The sequence below is a fragment of the Ovis aries genome, chromosome 24, assembly GCF_016772045.2.
Source record: "Ovis aries strain OAR_USU_Benz2616 breed Rambouillet chromosome 24, ARS-UI_Ramb_v3.0, whole genome shotgun sequence".
Taxonomy (NCBI): domain Eukaryota; kingdom Metazoa; phylum Chordata; class Mammalia; order Artiodactyla; family Bovidae; genus Ovis; species Ovis aries.
In genome coordinates, this window is record NC_056077.1 from 28264603 (window position 1) to 28285267 (window position 20665).

At 43.7% G+C, this 20665-nt stretch overlaps 2 protein-coding genes across 2 annotated transcripts; both read right to left on the minus strand.

Annotated features, from left to right (window-relative positions):
* Positions 1–1528: 1528 nt before the first annotated feature.
* Positions 1529–7207, minus strand: CHCHD2 (coiled-coil-helix-coiled-coil-helix domain containing 2). Its single transcript, XM_027961836.3, has 4 exons — positions 7098–7207; positions 4097–4346; positions 3035–3185; positions 1529–1847 (listed from the first exon to the last, which is right to left on the minus strand). Exons 1-4 carry the CDS (start codon positions 7145–7147, stop codon positions 1837–1839), a joined length of 462 nt encoding a protein of 153 aa, XP_027817637.1. The 5' UTR covers positions 7148–7207; the 3' UTR covers positions 1529–1836.
* Positions 7208–12632: 5425 nt separating this feature from the next.
* Positions 12633–13525, minus strand: NUPR2 (nuclear protein 2, transcriptional regulator). Its single transcript, XM_042240182.2, has 2 exons — positions 13184–13525; positions 12633–12855 (listed from the first exon to the last, which is right to left on the minus strand). Exon 1 carries the CDS (start codon positions 13484–13486, stop codon positions 13190–13192), a length of 297 nt encoding a protein of 98 aa, XP_042096116.2. The 5' UTR covers positions 13487–13525; the 3' UTR covers positions 12633–12855; positions 13184–13189.
* Between the last annotated feature and the right edge of the window lie 7140 nt (positions 13526–20665).

The following is a 20665-nucleotide window of genomic DNA, read 5'->3' on the forward strand; positions in this document are numbered from 1 at the left end:
GCTCTTTCCACGTCACCATCTCTTTCATTCTAGGGAAATACTTTGCTGAATTGTTACACAGAAAGGAGCTGTAAATGATTTTGTCTCTATCCATAAAGGCCACCAGCTTACTGAGATGCAACATCTAGTCCCAAGGATGAAAACACTTAAGTCCCCTCTTACTGTAAAAAAGACTCATTTTTTTTCCCTCTCCTGATTCTAAGCTGTAGACTCATGCTAGTCTAGTTTCAGTGCAAGATAAAAATCCCTCTGACCTTAGGGCAAAAGGCCAACATACCTAATGAATCATTCCCTGTGCCCTTTTCTGTACAGTCATGGTTCCCCCCAGGGAGAGACCAGGTAAGCCAGACTCTTGCATTTTATTGTCAGAGGTTCATTTTCCTTGGATTCACTGCTTCAACCCTATTTGGGTACCCAACATACATCATCTTGCCTTGGACATAAACGGCATTAACACTATGAACTCAGGGGTTTTAGGCGTTTAGGAAAATAGGCAAAGGAGCCCACTGGTGAACCCAGGAGGGAATAGGCTGGGGGACTGGACAAGAGTGAATTGTCTATGGTCATTTAGGTCCTTGGGCAATGCAGTCTTGGCCTCTTTCAGGAACTGAATTACATTAGGTACAGAATGGGGCACTCTGAGAACACTGCTGAGGATAAGAGGTAACAACTGAATAATTCACTCAACAGCACTTCACTCACCTCATGGTAACAGAGAGAAAAATAAAAATCAGATAATGAGAGCTCTGAGAGGTATATTTGAAAGTCAGAAAACTGCAGACCTGAGGTCAAGAAGCAAATGAAATTTTGAGTTGTGAAGGATAGAGCTGGATTCATTAAAAAAAAAAAAAAAAGATGCACACTAAATGGAGTCCATCTCCTTAAGGTAACATGGAGGGGGCAACTTGAATCTTTCTGGAAGAGCAACACACCATGCCTTACATAGAATGAATGAATTTTTTTAATTTGGCTATGTCAAGTCTTAGTTGTAGCACATGGGACTTTTTTGTTGCAACAGACTCTCTAGCTGTGGCACACAGGCTTAGCTGCCTCTTGGCATAAGAGTGGGATCTCAGTTCTCCGACCAGGGATGGAATCCACGATCCCTACATTGCAAGGCAGATTCTTAACCACTGGATCACCAGGGAAGGCCCCATAATGCCTTAAGTGGAGTGAAAGCACTCGCAGAGGAACTGCCTGCATTAAGGGAATGATTTTTCATCTCCAACCAATTAACTGGATGTTCTAGGGTGACAGTGACAGGCACTGCTGACCTGGCCACGTGGAGACGGCATGTATAACGGCTCTGCTCCCACATTTCCTTTATCACTCTCCTGATTTAGGACAGTACTGCACCTGAAACCTGTTTAAGGAGCAGCACATTTGCTGGGGAGCAACTAGGTGGCTGCTGCTTCAATACCCAGAGACTATTAACTATATACATGTAGAGACAGCTGTGTTTTCCTGCAAAATCCATTGTGTTCAGCATGTGTGATTTATAACCTTCTACTTAAGGAAAAAAGAAAAGTAACTAGAAAGAAAATCATTTTATTCTAATCAATTCACAAACAATAACATCAGAAAAGCACGCTTAAGAGGCCACAACCGCCTCTTCTGCCCAATCCCAAACTCAATACCATCTCAATGAACTTCTATATAGTGACAATGCCCTCTTCCACTGCAATCGTGAAGCACAAAAGCTATTAATGATTAAGGAGAGGTTTAACAGGTGGTCTCACACTTCACATCTTCACTACTAATTATACTTTAAATGCTAAATCAACATGGTCACGAGAGGTGATTTTTCATATCATGTCTTCAATTGGAACTTCTTGATTAAGCTAATCCTGCAAATAGAAAAGGTTTGTTAGCTACATATTCTCAATAAAGCAAAAGTCCTCCAAATGATAAAAGGAGGGATGAAATCCAAGGTTATTAGTTCCTTTCATAAGAAAGCACTTAAGGCATCTTGAAGTGAAGTGAAAGTAGCTCAGTTGTGTCCGACTCTTTGTGACCCCATGGACTATACAGTCCATGGAATTCTCCAGGCTAGAATACTGGAGTGGGTAGTCATTCCCTTCTCCAGGCGATTTTCCCAACCCAGGGAGAGAATCCAGGTCTCCCACATGGCAGATGGATTCTTTACCAGCTGAGCCACCAGGGAAGTCCAAGAATACTGGAGTGGGTACCCCATTCCTTCTCCAGGGGATCTTCCCGACCCAGGAATAATACCAAGGTCTCCTGCATTGCAGGAGGATTCTTTATCAGCTGAGCTATCAGGGAAGCCCTAGGCATCTTGCCACAACCAAACTTCAACTCTACACTTGTCACAACTGAAAAAAGAGAGGGTGTATGTCCTTCTCTGCACAGAGTTCTGAAACAGAAGTATAGTCACTTTGGTATTAGACGGAGCTTCACCATAGATTTCTGATAAAACCTGGCCATGAAATCTCTTAATACCACAGTTCAACCACCTGAAAAAATAAGCTTCTGCCATATTTGCTGCCATAAATGAAGGAAGGAAAATGAAAACAAGCATTTTTAATAGATGGTGAATTCCTAGGTTGACAGGAGGAAATTACAAAAAAAAAAAAAAAAAAGGGAGAGAATAAGTTGACTGCCAACATTCCAAAGAGCGTAAAGCTCAAAGTCCCACAAAGGGATCTAATAAACTTGTCTTCTCTCAAGGGGGGTGTGTAGACTGACAATGCTCCATCAAATTTTGTGCACATTTCTGGACTCTGGTGAAATCAGCACTAAGGCTATGCAATAGCCACAGTAAGATCTTGGCACACTAATCTATATCTGCTTAAGGAAGAATTAGACTAAGAACGTAACTGGCAAAAGGTAAGATAATGACTAGAGATCTCTGGACCAGCTCCTTGTTAAGATTATTTTTAGAGTAAACAAAATCTCCTCCAATGTGTCAGTTTAATTTATCAAACACAGACTCCCTAAGTTTTACAGGGTCCAGGAGTACCATTCCGTGAATTAAACAGATGCAAGTTCAATCATGGACTGAGAGGTCACCTACCGTTGGCCAATCTGCACTGTTTCAGCACCTCGCTGAAACCCTCGCAAAGTTTAAGGTCACCCTGGCTCTGGGCACACTCCAAAAACTGTTTCACCTCATAGAAGCAGGGGCCATTCTGCTGCAGTTGTGCCGGCTGGGTTCCCTGAGGCTCCTGCAAACACGCAACATGTAGGACTATTAAAAAAGGAAATCAGACTTACACCCCAGCAAAGAGAAACAGCCACTCTTTGAGGTTAACTGGGGGAACAGAACTAGAATCAGAGGCAAATTAAAGTTCCTATTTCATAACATGAAACACGAAGAAACTTAAAGGCAGAAAGAAATGAGCTGTAACAAAAATTCCAGTCGTAATCAGAAAGATTCACAAACCAGGATGTAATTCAAAGTGGTTATTTGGGCATCTAAAGATCAATGGTTCAGTCATGTTTCATGAAGGAAAAAATGGGATTACTACAGAAAAATAGAGGAACGAGAGCTTTAAGTACACCAGAAATACAATGACATATATGCCCACTCTCCCTAGAGGAGAAAATTCACAAGTCAGAAAGAAGGGCAGTGGCAAATATTAGGAAAGATATCAGACAGCATTGGAGTCACAAAAAAGATTTCTAAACACTTAACTAAGTTTGAGTCTGGATGAGTTAAGAGTGACCAGGAAAAAATATATGTATTTATATTCATTCATTCATTTACGCCAGGCCACCTGGCTTGAGGGATCTTAGTTATCCAACCAGGAACTCAACCAGGGCCCATGGCTGTGAAACAGCTAAGTCTTAACCACTGGACCACCAGGGAACTCCCCAGAACATTTAAAATAAGGGGAAAGGGGCTGCTTGACAGTGCGTCAGGATGAACTGCTACAATTCTACAACTTGGGAAGAAATACCATGTGTACAGGATTCCCTGATGCTGGCCTAATTAAGGTACTAACTCAACTGCCAAATATGGCTCTTGATAAACCATTTTCCACATGTGGAGATAGTGCCAACACATAAGAACCTACAAACAACTAGATTTTCTCATAAAATACACCCACAAAGAGAACGCTGCCCCAAGTCTTACCTGGTAAGTGATGTCAGGCCTTGCGGGTTCAGCACCGCTTCCTCCACTGAAGCCCCCAGTGATGGCGTGACCCAGAGTGTGGCCGACGGCAGAACCCACAGCCACGCCGGCAGCAGTGGTTGCCATCTGGGCCATCAGGCCTGGCTGCCGGGGAGCAGCAGCAGGGGAGCCGACGGCAGACGGTGGAGCCACTGCTGGTGGCTGAGCTGCGGGCGCTGGCCTGGGCGCTGCTCTCATCTGAGGCGCGCGGCTGTGAAAGGAAGGAACAAAAGGTAGTACGTTCCCATTCCGGCCAGGTTTGGAAACTGTCAACGTAAACAAGCAACGCCTGCATATTAAAATAAACCTCAGGGCTTTAAATTATCAAATGATAATTTAAAATACGATATACATACAAGAAAACTTCACAGCACGTAATTCCCTAAGCTATTTACATCATTTCCTCTCTTGCACCTTTTGTTAAGGTTGTAATCACCGAGTATAAACTTCTCTTTCCTGTTTATTTGCAACCATCTCCATGTATTCACAAAGTATAGTATCTTTAAGAACAGTTATCCCAAAACTTCATAAAAATCGATGTAACTGTTCATGAGACAAAACCCTCTGCCTTTATGGCACTGACATTCTACTGAGGGATCAAGTGAGCGTTAAGGAAAAAATACTAAGAGAGAGCAGCATGTTCTGGGATGTTTCAATTTTAGGACCGTCAAGGGAGGTAACAACTGAGTAAAGATGGACAGTCATCCAGGGAAATAAACTAGTCCAATTCCTTCATTTCACAGACTGGAAAACTGAAACCCAACAAGCGGAACTGACTTGCCTGGACTGTTATACCTACACTAGAATCAGTGATTTCCCATCTGTAGGACATCTGGATATCTTTATTTCACTAAAATGTCCAGTGGCAACCCACTCCAGTATTCTTGCCTGGAGAATCTCATGGACAGAGGACTCTGGCAGGCAACAGTTCATGGGGTCGAAAGAATGGGACACAACTTGGTGACTAAACCTCCACCCAATATGTCCAGTACTGCTCTAAAAATCTTTCACATAGATTATACTCTCTGTACATTTTTTAGATTATTTCCTTGGGTGAGCTTCCCTCAGTTAAGGCTAGATCAAAAGTTTATTACTTCTGATCAGGTGGTATCCAGTATCTGGTCTAACTTCACAAAAAATGTGGTTTCCCCTCCTTTGGATAGCATCATCTTTCCATTACTGAACTCTTTCTCTACACTCCTAATACACTGTTTGAACACAATTCACCTTAGTCTAGAGAAGCAATGTGCTACTGTGGTAAATCTTTGGAAGCTGTCACCAGAAAACTGAGACCTTGCTTCTCTATACATAGAGGACAGCAGTGAGCGATCCTGAAGAGAGATCTTAGCTCCCTCTCCAGAGATTGAACCTGTCCAGGGTAATCTGGATGAAAATCAGGAATCCTAACCACTAAACTACCAGGAGAAGACTCTTGAGAGTCCCTTGGACTGCAAGGAGATCCAACCAGTCCATCCTAAAGGAGATCTGTCCTGAATATTCATTGGAAGGACTGATGCTGAAGCTGAAACGCCAATACTTTGGCCACGTGATGGCCAAGTGAGAATCAACTCATTTGAAAAGACCCTGATGCTGGGAAAGATTGAAGGTGGGAGGAGAAGGGGATGACAGAGGATGAGATGGCTGGATGGCATCATCGACTCAATGGATATGAGTTTGAGTAAACTCCGGGAGTTGATGATGGACAGGGAGGCCTGGCGTGCTGCAGTCCATGAGGTCACAGAGTTGGACACAACTGAGCAACTGAATTGAACTGAGACCACTTGGGGCTGGAGGCTAGATGCAGAGTTCCTGGTTCTTCCCCTGTTTGAAAGCAAAAATGTTTCCAGGAGGCAAAAACTATAAAAACAGGTATAAAGTTTAACTTAAGTCAGAAACTAGGCAGAAATACAAACCCAGAGAGGAGTGCCAGCATCCTGAATGAGGCACTCAGTAGAGAGGTGATTTAAATCACTTATACAGGACAGCCCTTCAGGGTCTTTGTTTACATTTGGCCAATTATCTTGTCCCTTTTTCACACAGTGACTATTCCTAGAACCCTCCCCAAGATGCGTGTGCAACTTTTTGCTAAGATGGATCGCATCGTGGAGGCCTGTGGTATATTCCACACTTATAATGGGGTGGCGCACCCTCCCTTTCTGACCCCTACGGAGCCTGCCTGCTCATGTGCAGAGAGGGAAGTTTTCCTTGACCTCAGGAATGGACACCTTATCTCTTCACTTCAGCAGAGCTCAGCTTCTGCCACTAGCTTTGTCCTTAGTATCAGGGCGAGAATAAAGCTTCAGTTTTACCCCACTTGACAAATACCAGCTGCCTGGCCCAGGGGCCCATTTATCTCCTACCTCTGCATGACCTTGGACAAGTCCCTTATTCTGCTTCTTCAGTTTCCTTGTTCCTGTAACAGGAAAACACCTACCTTCTGAGGCTATCGGGAGGTGCAACTGACCGTATATTTTACAAGTATTTTATGAACCGTAAAACGTCATGCACACGTGAGACCTTAGCCACGGCATACTGGGTTGAGCCCTTGGAACGCTCACTGCTTATGGAAGGTGCTTAAAGGTTATTTACTTGAACTGAGATACGATCATTTTCCTGTTTATACCATCTTTTTTCTGCTTTTAAAAAAATTGTTATTGTTGCTATTTTTGACGTTTCAGCTAGATTACTTACAAATATCCACTTTCTAGAACTGGCATGTTTTAACACAAAGTGGACTCTAAAATATGTTAAGAAATAACTCATGGACATTAGAAATTAGGAAGTTTGCACTAACGGGAAAACTACCCAAAGCCCCATAACCAGTTTGCCGCGACGGGAGAAAGGCCCACGCCGCCAGACTTCGGACGCCCCCGCCCGTAGACGCCCCGCCGTGCCAAGGCAAAGCACAGCCTCCCTCCGTGACACGGCACGGGCAGGACCCCAAACCCCGAGGTAGTCTCACCTGGCAGGAGGAGCCACGCGGGAAGTGCGGCTTCGGCTTCCACGAGGCATCTCGACTGCACGCCTAAGCGACGTCCACAAGCCGCAGACTCGGAGACCCTGATGGATTCTGCGAAGAGCGAGAGCGGAAGTTGGGAGGCGGGGCTGGTCTTAGCGCGCGGCCAATGAGCGCACAGGCCTTCCGTTCTCCGACATCTCCGCGGGTCTGAAGGTCACAGGAAGAGCAGGACGTCACGGCTGCGCCTCGTCGCAAGCAGTTGACGTCAGACGCTCGGCGCCTGGACTGTCTAAAAAGCCGAAGGTGGCCGTGGGTGTGGGAACTTTGTCCGAGCTTAGCGCGACTCACAGCCGTTTCCTAGGGCACAAGGACCGTGGCTTTTACCTTCAAACGTTTGCTTATTAATGTGGTAGGTCAGCTCCAGCCTTGAGAGAGGGAGTCAGGCCTCTGGCGTGGTTGTCCCTGGACCTTGGGTCAGTTACTTAACTTTTCTCACCATTAAGTTCCTCATTTGAGTAAATATTTTTTGAGGCACAGTGTGGGCACATAATAAGAACTGAAATTAGGAAAACGGACAATTTTTCGACAAAGCCGAGTTGGTTCTACTTGTGTTTTGTCTGTTCATCCAGTAAACAAAAGTTAAATTCAGACAGTGCTAATGCCTTTTATCTATTTCACACATTTCCGAATCCCTCCATATGTATTATAGAACTTGTGCCCGTAAGTGGAATGATACTCGTTCACTGATAATGAAATAAGGTGTTCTGAATGATCTCCCAAGTGCTATCTAGGTTCTGGAAACAGAGCAGGAAACAAAAGACTACCTTCATGGAGTTTAAATTCATAGAGGCGAGACACAAACACCTACAGTAATTAGATGGTGGTAATAAGAGCAAAAGCAAGATAAGCGAGGTATAGAGAGTTAGGGGTCAGAGAGGGCAGGAGTGTTTTTTGAAGGGGCAGTATTTGAACGTAGTCCTTAAGGAAGTGGGGAGGCCCAAGGGTAAGAGCTTTCCTGACAGAACAGCAAGTGCAAAGGCCCCAAGGATCTGTGCTTCAGTGATACTTGGTGGAAAATTCTTTTAACCATATATTTTAGTGCCTCTGCAGTAGGGGACAAGTAAACTAACGGCATTTCATGGTGGGCTTCGTGGAAAAGCCCTTGGGATGGGATGGGTTTTATGGAGGAGAGAAAGCAGAGGTAGAACCTCCATTTCTTCTTGGATGTCAATCAGAAATTTCCCCCTTTCACCAGAGGTGACAGAGTGTAAAGCAGCCTTTCTGGCAACAGCAGAATGTTTGTGGAACTGAAGGGTAAATAATGCAAAAAAAAATTGTGAAAAACGAAGTTTTATTTTCACAGAATTTCTTAAAGAAATGAAAACTGTAAATGGTAAGCCCTTGTATTTGCCTTTGGGTAATTCATAAAAAGAGATGGGAGAAAGGAACCTTATTTATATACTTATTTTTAATTGAAGGATAATTGCTTTAGGAACCTTATTTATAAAGGACATTCTGGGACCAGAAGCACTTAGACTGAGGAGAGCTTTGGACAGACAGGCCATTCATTCCTAAATTGAGAGAAAATTAGATGTTTCTATAAGGTTATTTTGTGATAGTAAAAGATTAAAAACAGTCTAAATCTCTGTTAGTAGAATACAGATTAAAAAAATTATGGCCACACTCACACAATAGCAGTTCAGTTCAATTGCTCAGTCCTGTCAGACTCTGCGGCCCCATGTACTGCAGGCCTCGCCTCCTTGTCCATCACCAGCTCACGGAGTTTACTCAAACTCATGTCCATTGAGTTGGTGATGCCATCCAACCATCTCATCCTCTGTTGTCCCCTTCTCCTCCTGCCTTCAATCTTTCCCAGCATCAGGGTCTTTTTAAATGAGTCAACTCTTTGCATCTGGTGGCCAAAACATTGGAGTTTCAGCTTCAACATCAGTCCTTCCAATGAACATTCAGGACTGATCTCCTTTAGGATGGACTGGTTGGATCTCCTTGCAATCCAAGGGACTCTCAAGAGTCTTCTCCAACACTACAGTTCAAAAGCATCAATTCAGTTCGGCACTCAGCTTTCCTTATAGTCCAACTCTCACATCCATACGTGACTACTGGAAAAACAAAGCTATATATAAAGCTACAAAAAAAAAGTTTTTCTGTATATTGATATGAAATGATTTCCAAGATAAACTGTCAAGAGAAAAAAAGCAAATGGCAGAATTGAGTGCTATTATTTGTGTGAAACGGAGAGAAAAGACCATATTGTGTGTGTATAAAATATATTTAGCTGACAACACTGGTTGTCTTGAGGCAGTGGCACAAATTCAGTTAAACAGTAATAAAAATTTGAACAAAGAACTCTTGCAGACATTACAGATATTTGATACAGACATTTGGCTGAAAGGACTCTTGATGATTGCAGTTAACAATTGCAGAGGGAGACAAAGGGTAAGGGGAAGAATACCCTGAAGGCTACGATAAATAGCAGAAGCTTTAAAACTTTGCAGACTTTGTTCCATAAATTCCATATCTAGGAATTTTCAAAAGTTGTGAATGTGAAAGAAATTAGCCATAAGGATGTTGATTTAACAAAATGTATGTAAAATGTAACATTTTAACAAAATGTAAGGATGTTGATTTAACAAAATAGGGAAAACCTGAAATACCCTAAGTGTCTTGCAATGTATTTTGAATTAGTTAAATAAGTTCTAGTACCTACATATGATGAAATGTTAGGCATCCATTTAAAATGTTATAGAAGAATATCTGACATGAGAATTGTCTTCACAAAATATTAAGTGAAAGAGCAGATTATAAAATAGTATATACAGTATGTATTTTGAGAAAGTTCATATATATTTTAAAGACTGGAATTATATACAGCCTAGTAGTGATGTTATCCATTGGATACTGCTCTCTCTGCTTCCTTCCTTTTTTTTTTTTTTTGGCCTGTCTCTATTTCCTGTCTACAGTGAACATACAATGAATAAACCTACCCTGGTGGTTTAAAACATGTCCTCAAATTCCTTGACATTCCCTTCAAAAGGTGGAGCCAAATTAAATTCTCCAACCTTGTGAGAGACCCTGAGCTAGAACTACCCAATGAAGCCGCTCCCAAATTCTTGACCCACAGAAGCTAAGATAGTAATTTGTTACACAGCTATATGTAACCAATACACATAATTTCTACAGTGACCTTATTTGAATTTTAAAAGCTCTACTATCTAAAATGGGCAAAATCTAGAACACTTTACGGGTTGCTTTAACATAGCTGATGTCTATCTGGGTATGCTGTACTTTACAGCAGAAATTGCAAGGAACTGATATGTTTAAGACACTAAGGTCCATACACTGCGTACTCAGTTGCTCAGCTGCGTCCTACTCTTTGCGACCCCATGGACTGTGGCCCGCCAGGCTCCTCTGGATTTCCCAGACAAGAATACTGGAGTGGGTTACCATTTTTCGCTCCAGGGGATCTTCCTGACCCAGGAATCGAACCCGGGTCTCCTGCATTGGGAGGTGGATTCTTTACCACTGCGCCACCTGGGAAGTCCATACACTGTAAATGTAGTTTTGTGTTTGGATAACTAAGACCTATGTATATGATTATAGTGCCTTGCACATACCAGACGAAAAAGAATGAATGAGTTTAACTGATGATCTAAAAGTACAAAATACTATAAAACAAGTTGTCGGGTTGTTTATATGAAGTTCTAAAGGATTTTAAGGGAATGGATATTCAGTGTGAATGATGGCTTCAGGGAGAAAGTGGCACTTTTAAGTATAGCTGACACTAGCTGTAGAGCAATTAAAATTGATTAAGGGCACCCTGAGAAGGATAGCACAGATTTAAATGAAGAGGAAGAATTAAATATGGTGAGTTTAGAGGACAGAGACCTGTGTCAAGATCCAGTGTGTTTTTGGAAGCTGTGAGAAACAAATTTAAGAAAATCCAATAGATGATTTCCAGCACAATATAAGGCTTCTAAGCTTTTTAACCTACAAGGTTACAGCAGTCACTGAGGGTTTTTATATGATTAAAATGATCTTCGGGAAGATTAATCTGGCCATGTCTGAGATGTAGCAGAGGGGGACTAAGGGTAAGGAAAACAAATCCTGAAGGCTAAGTAAGACAGTGGTGATGGGAACACTATTAGTAACTACTTGCCTGTTATGTATCAGGCTGAGAGCTTTATATGCATTATTTCATTTATGCTTCACAAGAACTCTTGGAGTAAGTACTGTATCATTCCTAACTTATAGGTAAGGATACAGATGTATAGAGTTTAAGCAACTTGCCCAAGTCCATACAGGCATTTTACTCCAAAGCCAGGACTCCTACCACACTGCCTGAATGTTGGAGACATTTTAAAAGAATTAATGAGTGAAAGAACTTAAGGCTTCCTGACAAGAGAGGAAAAAGAGGGATCATGTTCTGTAAACTTAAAAATAATTCCCATTTATTGAGCACCGATTATGTGCCAAGCCCTTAAATGTGTTAGATGTTTTATATACTGTATCAATAATCAGTTTGGCAGGGTACTGCTACTGCTGCTAAGTCACTTCAGTCGTGTCCGACTCTTTGTGACCCCATAGACAGCAGCCCACCAGGCTCCTCCGTCCCTGGGATTCTCCAGGCAAGAACACTGGAGTGGGTTGCCATTTCCTTCTCCAGTGCATGAAAGTGAAAAGTGAAAAGGAAGTTGCTCAGTTGTGTCCAACTCTTCTCGACCCCATAGACTGCAGCCCACCAGGCTCCTCCGTCCATGGGAATTTCCAGGCAAGAGTACTGGAGTGGGCTGCCATTGCCTTCTCCGTTTGGCAGGGTAACCCAGTATTATTCCCATTTTACAAATGTGAAACCTGAAGCTTGGCAGAAGTTGAAAGTAGTTACCACTCAAAGTCTGCTGAATGCCAGGTCAATGAAAAGCCATCGTTAGGATTAAAATTCAGGTTGCTCATTCCAGAACACCACCCTTCTTTCGTCAACAGGGACTCACCACTGGGTGCAAAGGCCTGACAGGATGCAGGCTGAAGAGACAGGAAAGGGACCCTCCCATACTCTGCATAATGTTTAATTCTTGGACTTGGAATTTGTGGGTGGTTCTGAGCCACAAAAGGATGTCTACAGTTGATGAAAATGGTGGTGGTGGGAAGAGTGAATGTTTTTGAGTATCTGTTATGTCTTCTAACTTGTATGGCCTCTGGAACGTTACTTGAATTCTATGCCTCAGAATCCCCTGTAAAATGGAGATAGCATTCACTTCAAAGGATTGTTGTGGGCCAGTAGTGCCGAGAACCTAGCATACACCATTTAAATTTAAAATACTTCTATTCTGACAAACAAACATTAAGGGTACACAGTCCTAGGTGACATTTGAATTAAAGTCTTATTATACAAATTCCTATCTTTGTTCTGCCTGTATTCATCTGTGTCACTTCTTTACACTTAAGAACTCAAATATTTGTGGGCTTGAAACAAATTACCATAACAACTTAACCAAAAAAAAAACACCAGAAGACTTAAAATGCCACTCTTGCTGCTCTCTTTTAATGAAAAACCCTAAACCCTAAGCAGGCATACCCACTTGGATGTTACTTAACAATCAGTAAGGAAAAGATACTGAAGCAGTAAACTTAAGCGATGTTGAAAAGAAGTTCTGCTGACCAACATGGACTGCTCCCTTTAGGACCACAATTACAGCTGGAGTCAGAGAAAATACTTATATCAGGTCCTTTGGGTATGGGTATCCTGTAGAAAACCAGACAAAACACAAAATTCAATTATTCTCTCTAGTCCGTGCATAAACACTGCCATTAAATCCCTTCCTTGAATTTTTAGGAAGATGTTTTCTGCGTTTCCTAGCCCCGTCTACCCAACTACAATTTCCAAAATATAATTTTACACTATTCTAACCGCAGCCGGGAGAGAAGCTGGGAGTTTAGGGGGCCCACTTGGCTACAGGGCAGCCTCAGAAGGGGGCGACAGTGCCGAGTCGAGTTGCAGGGGACGGATCGGAGCGCCGCCCGGGCGATCGCACGGCTCCGCGGGGCCCGGGCCGCTGGCTGCCCGCACGCACCGGCGCTCAGGTGAGACGGGTGCGCGGCCTGGGCTGCAGCTGGCGCTGGCGACGCTTGCGCTGGCTGTTCAGGAGCTTTTGCGCGATCTTGCGCTCGTGGCCGCCGGGCACCAGCCAGTTGGTACGCAGTTCTCGCTCACGCCGCGTCCGGCCCTTAATGCGACCGGCCCCGCAGGCTGGGAAGTCGCGCAAGTAGTAATAATCTGGGCAGTCATAGTACTCCTCCTCGGAGCCCAGCGGCGGACAAACGTCGGGTGGCGGTGGCTGGGCTCGAGGCTGGACAGCGGGAACGGCCGAGTCCATCGCGCCGGCTCGCCCGCTCGGGCGGGCGCGCGCGTTTCTGAAGGGCCACGCCCTGCGCTTCGATTGGCTTCGCTGGAGGGGGTGTGGCCTAGGGCTGACGTCACAGAGCTGGGATACTCCCCGGCGTGAGGCCTCTGCGCTGCACGCAGTCCCGGGAACCATGGCCTTTTTCTCCATCCAGTTCTGTAAACCCCCAGTGGGAGAGGGGCATTTGGCAAACCCAATCGAAGGCTCGTTTAAGTCGGTCAAAAGTGGGAAATTAGCCAATTATCAATAGTGAAGGGGCTGTGCATTCGTTGGGGTGATCAACAATGAGCATTTTGTCAGGTTATTTGATGACATGAGTTAAGTGCTCAGTAATGGTGGTTTGATCGCTAAACCGTGTCGGACTCTTGCGACTCCATGGACTGTAGCCTGGCAGGCTTCTCTGTCCATGGGATTTTCCAGGCAAGGATACTGGAGTGGGTTGCCATTTCCTTCTCCAGGGGATCTTCCCAACCCAGGAATCGAACCCAGGTCTCCTGCATTGCAAGCATATTCTTTACCAACTGAGGTAAAAGGGAAGCTTTGCGCAGTAATGATGCAAAATGAAAAATAGGGTTCTGAAATAATGCCTCTGGTATCCCAGAAACGTATTCTTTAAAATTGATCCATTCGTTTGTCTGCACCGGGTCTTAGTTGCAGCACACGGCTGTTCTACCTTCGTGGCCGGCATGTGGAATCTGTAGCTGGCATGTGGGATCTAATCGCCTGATCAGGGATGAACCGTTCCCTTGCATTGAGAGCGCCAAGTCTTAGCGACTGGACCAGTAGGGAAGTCCCCCAGTAATATATTTTTAAAACACATCTAAATTAAAAGGAAATGCATCAGAATGCTAAAAGTATTCCTGCTGCTAGGGACATACATTAGTTCTTTTTCCTTTCCATAGTCCATGTGTTTGATAAGGAGTAGGAAATAAGTATTAAGCTAGCAATTAAGGGAAAGTTACCTTTCCTGGTGGCAGGCAAGGAAACGCGCGGCAATTTCGGATTATCCGCGGGTGCCCAAGTACTGTTGTCAGGGGACTCTGGTGTGATAGCCTGATGCTCTGGCAGCTCGGGAGTGAGGGCCGAGTCGGGGAGCAGCCGCGCGCGCCCTGCATCCCACCCGCCAGCCCCAGCTACGTCCAGCCCCGCGGGCATGGGGGAAATGATGTTCGCAGAGAGCAACAGAGGCTAGAGGAATCAGGCCGGGTGTTCGGCGTTGAGAAAAGGCCAGGCTTACTTCCTCGCCGGGGGCTGACGCACCGCGGAGCAGGAGTCATTAACATCCAGCGGCACCCGAGGCTCTGCGGCGACTCCCAGGTCTAATTGCCTAATTACTGTCTCCCTAAACGCTGCTCTCAGGGTATTATTGCCAACAATGCTTTTGTTTGCGTTTGGTTTAACTAGTGCAGATAATTCTCTTCCCACAAATATTGCAGCCATCCCCCCTGGGGACTTTTCTTTTTAATAGATGGAAAATAATTCTCTACTTAAGAAAAAAAAAAAAAAAAGGCCTCAGATATTTGATCTTGCTGAGTTTCTGTCAGTGACCAAGTTGCCAATTTGAGTTTTTTTCCCCTGCTCTCTAAAGTCGTGTCCCTGGTGGGGCGTGGCCTACATACCGAGCTCTGAGGGCAATTTTGGTAGTTCCTTAAATGAGCAAGTCTCAGGAGAGTGTTTTTAATAAAACACCCAGGGGATTTTCTCTTCCACCCTCGTGTCTTACACCTGCTACTGGGAAAGAGACAAACTAATGTTTATTCCTATACCACTCTCCCACACATTATCTCTTAAAAAAAAAAAAAACTCTTTAGAATTTTTAATGAAAATATTCAGACATTCTCAAAAATGAAAATAGAACAAAGAACTCTCATAGCCCCTCACAAGGGGGGCTTTTGCACAATTATCAAGATCCTGTCTGGTTTGCTTTATCCCTTTCTGTTTTGCTCTGCTACAGATCTTACGTTATTTTACTCGTGTGCATCCAGTGGTTCAGTCACTAAGTGGTGTCAGACTCTTGCAACCACATGGACTGTAGCCTGCCAGGCTGCTCTTTCCATGGGATTTCCCAGGCAAGAATACTGAAGTGGGCTACCATTTTCTTCCCTAGGGAATCTTCTCAACCCAGGGATCCAACCCATGTCTCCTGCTTGGCAGGCGGATTCTTTACCACTGAGCCACCTAGGAAGCATGCATCTCAATATACAGCTCTAAAACACTCAACCTATTTCTTACATAATTTTGATGTCTAAACGACAATAGGAAACATACAACTTGGAATACATTTAAAAATCTACAGATAAAATTTGCTTGTTATTGTGTTTAAGTCACTTCTTATATAGGGCGGGCCCCTGCCCCTTTCCTTTTGCCCTGACATGACTTGTTGCAAAAACTGGGTCAGCCGTCCTGTAAATAAATGCCCCACTTTGTGGATTTATCTGCTTCCTTGAGATGTCATTTAACTTGTTCCTCTCTTTCCCATATCTTGTCAGTTGAGGTGGATTCTAGAGGTGGGTTTATGCACAGTTTCACTTTCCTAGGAGGTGATGTGTTTTGGCATCACACTGGGAGACCCACAATTTTAGTGATTGCCCCAATTTTAGTGACCAGTGGGCTCAGGTGGTGACAGCCTATCCCTGCAATTGTATAGTTCAACATTAATAGTTTCAATCTAATAGTTTCAACCATGGTTCTTTTTTTGTTTGCTGTTGTGTTCATTTGTTATTATTTCATTAGGTGCTGTGAGATGGTAATTTTTAAAATTCAATAATTTCTTCTACATTTATTAACTAGAATTATTTCCCTCATGAATATACCTTAATATACATTTTTTTCTTCCAGTTTTATTGATATATAGTTGGTGTAGAGCACTATATAAGGTTTACAACATAATCATTTGACTTACAAAATGGCAACCCGCTCCACTATTCTTGCCTGGAGAATCCCATGGACAGAGGAACCTGCTGGGCTACAGTCCATGGGGCTGCAAAGAGTCGACACCACTGAGTGACTAACACTTTCACATTATCATGAAATGATGACCCCAAGTAAGTTTAGTAAACATCTGTATCATCTCATACAGACACAAAATTAAAGACACAGAAAAGCATTTTTTGTCCTTGTGGTGGGAACTCTTAGGATTTGTTCTCTTTTGTATATAATACACAGCAGTGTTAATTATATTAATCGTATTGTATGTTACATCCCTGGAACTTGTTTGTCTTATAGCTGGAAGTTTATATCTTTTGACAACCCTTGTCCAAACCCCCACCCATACCGCTCTCCCACACATTACCACTAGACCTGTCCTACCAGAAATGCCACAAGGATTCCTTCAGGTTGACATGAAAGGATCCTAGACAGTACCTTGTAGTCGTATGAAGACATAAAAATCCCTGTTAAATGTAAATACATGGGCAGTATGTCTCTGGTGGTCCAGTGGTTAAGACTCTGCACTCCCAATGCAAGGGGCCAAGGTACCATCCCTGGTCAGGGAGCTTGATCCTGCACGCTGCAGCTAAGGCTTGATGCAAACAATTAAAAACAAATACAGACTTTAAAAAAAAGAATACTATCAGGAGTTGTGAAAAAGCAACGTACAGAATGGAACAAAATATTTGCAGATCATATATCTGATAAGGGGTTAATATCTAGCATATATGAAAAACAACAAGAACCAAAACACAACACTGGTTAAAAATGGGCAACAGACTTGAATATACTTTTCTTCTTTCGAAACTTCCTTGCTGTGTTGATTTCTAGATGGAGTCTGTGCCAGGTTCCAATTAATTGCCTCTTGACTCCAAATTCACCCTTTATTGCTTGCTGTGCAAAAATTGAGGTGGACCACTTGAGTATTTTTTTCTTTACCAGCTGGCACAATGTTAATTTTTGTCAACTGAATGCTCTGGAGAGTAACTGCAGGAGGAAGGGGTTTCCCTTCTCCTTTTGTTAGGTAGTTAGTCAGATATGAGCTGGTGCCTGCCCCATCCTGGACAGGGTCATCTTTCTCTCTGCCTTCCCTACCCCCACCCCACACTGGTGATCAAAACACACCTCAAGATCTTCCCTTTTTGTGATCAAGGACCAATAAGTTTTCAGCCTTATCAGGACCAAACAAGATAAAACCTGCCAGCACAGGTGCACCAAGACCTAAAAGATGACTCAAAGTAACCCGGGGTTCATTATATTGTATTTGTAGTAAATTAGCATTTCAGTTTTGCCCCACCCACTCCTCCCCATGGTGGGTTCCACTTGGGTGCTTGTGGGTAAGTGCCTGTGCACTAGGAGGAAAGTTACACAACCTAAAGCTGCCAATCAGCTTAGTCAAATAACACAGGACAGAGAGAGGGACTTGCCACCACTCTGAGAAACCAATCCGACCCTGTTGGAGGCGGCTTCTTGTTTCCAGGCAGCCTGCTTTCCTTCATTTTCTCTCTCTGTTTGGAGTGTACTTCTGCTCTGCTTAATACAACTCTTGCTATTTACAACCACTCTCTGTCTCTTGATTGAATTCTTTCCTTTGGGGGATAAGTGAGTGAAGTTGCTCAGTCGTGTCCAACTCTTTGCGACCCCATGGACTGTAGCCCACCAGCTTCTCCATGCGTGGGATTTTCCAGGCAAGGGTACTGCAGTGGGTTGGGATAAGAACCAAGGAAACTCCCGTTTTGGTGATAGCAATTCTAGTGTACTCTTGTAGCAGGCTCCTGCAGTGTGCATGGATTCCTTAGTGCTCAGCTCTTGTGGTGCAGATGGCTTCTCCAGCACCACGGTTCCAACTCATGTAGCTCCTCCAGAGCCCCAGTCCTGCCATGACAGGGGCCAACACCACCCAGCACCCCCCAAATTCTCCCCACCTTGGATGGCTTTGTCTCAGGATGCCTCCATTGAGATTCTTCTCCATGAATGACTTTTCTCGACACTCTAGATGGTAAGTGTGTTTTTTGTTTCTTTAATTTATATTTTGGCAGTACTGGGTCTTCATTGCCACACTCAGGCTTTCTCTAGTTGCCGCAAGCAGGGGCTGCTCTTCATCGCATTGCATGGGCTTCTCATTTCAGTGGCTTCTCTTGTAGAACATGAACTCTAGGCATCCAGACTTAAGTAGTTGTGGCACACAGGCTTAGTTGTTGCCACAAGGCACGTGGGATCTTCTTGGACCAGAGATGCAACCCTTGTCCCCTGCATTCTTTACCACTAGACCACCAGGGAAGCCCTAGATGGTAGGTTCTTGACACATTCTGGAGGGCTAATTTCCAGCAACTACCATTGTTACCAAACTTGCTGGCATATTGAGTGCAGCACTTTCACAGCATCATCTTTCAGGATTTGAAACAGCTCAACTGGAATTCCATCTCCTCCACTAGCTTTGTTCGTAGTGATGCTTTCTAAGGCCCACTTGACTTCACATTCCAAGATGTCTGGCTCTAGATTAGTGATCACATCATCATGATTATCTGGGTCGTGAAGATCTTTTTTGTACAGTTCTTCTGTGTATTCTTGCTACCTCTTCTTGCTATCTTCTGCTTCTGTTAGGTCCAGACCATTTCTGTCCTTTATTGAGCCCATCTTTGCATGAAATGTTCCCTTGGTATCTCTAATTTTCTTGAAGAGATCTCTAGTCTTTCCCATTCTGTTGTTTTCCTCTATTTCTATGCATTGATCGCTGAAGAAGGCTTTCTTATCTCTTCTTGCTATTCTTTGGAACTCTGCATTCAGATGCTTATATCTTTGCTTTTCTCCTTTGCTTTTCGCCTCTCTTCTTTTCACAGCTATTTGGAAGGCCTCCCCAGACAGCCATTTTGCTTTTTTGCATTTCTTTTCCATGGGGATGGTCTTGATCCCTGTCTCCTGTACAATGTCTCGAACCTCATTCCATAGTTCATCAGGCACTCTATCTATCAGATCTAGACCCTTAAATCTATTTCTCACTTCCACTGTATAATCATAGGGATTTGATTTAGGTCATACCTGAATGGTCTAGCGGTTTTCCCTACTTTCTTCAGTTTAAGTCTGAATTTGGCAATAAGGAGTTCTCAATATGCCAGCAAGTTGGAAAACTCAGCAGTGGCCACAGGACTGGAAAAGGTCAGTTTTCATTCCAATCCCAAAGAAAGGCAATGCAAAAGAATGCTCAAACTACCGCACAATTGCACTCATCTCACATGCTAGGAAAGTAATGCTCAAAATTCTCCAAGCCAGGCTTCAGCAATACGTGAACCGTGAACTCCCTGATGTTCAAGCTGGTTTTAGAAAAGGCAGAGGAACCAGAGATCAAATTGCCAACATCCGCTGGATCATGGAAAAGCAAGAGAGTTCCAGAAAAACATCTATTTCTGCTTTATTGACCATGCCAAAGCCTTTGACTGTGTGGATCACAATAAACTGGAAAATTCTGAAAGAGATGGGAATACCAGAGCCCCTAACCTGCCTCTTGAGGAATCTGTATGCAGGTCAGGAAGCAGCAGTTAGAACTGGACGTGGAACAACAGACTGGTTCCAAATAGGAAAAGGAGTACGTCAAGGCTGTATATTGTCACCCTGCTTATTTAACTTCTATGTAGAGTACATCATGAGAAATGCTGGACTGGAAGAAACACAAGCTGGGATCAAGATTGTGGGGAGAAATATCAATAACCTCAGATATGCAGATGACACCACGCTTATGGCAGAAAGTGAAGAGGAGCTAAAAAGCCTCTTGATGAAAGTGAAAGAGGAGAGTGAAAAGTTGGCTTGAAGCTCAACATTCAGAAAACAAAGATCATGGCGTCTGGTCCCATCACTTCATGGGAAATAGATGGGGAAACAGTGGAAAGAGTGTCAGACTTTATTTTGGGGGGCTCCAAAATCACTGCAGATGGTGACTGCAGCCATGAAATTAAAAGACGCTTACTCCTTGGAAGAAAAGTGATGACCAACCTAAACAGTATATTCAAAAGCAGAGACATTACTTTGCCAACTAAGGTCCGCCCAGTCAAGGCTATGGTTTTTCCTGTGGTCATGTATGGATGTGAGAGTTGGACTGTGAAGAAGGCTGAGCGCCGAAGAATTGATGCATTTGAACTGTGGTGTTGGAGAAGACTCTTGAGAGTCCCTTGGACTGCAAGGAGATCCAACCAGTCCATTCTGAAGGGGATCAATGCTGGGATTTCTTTG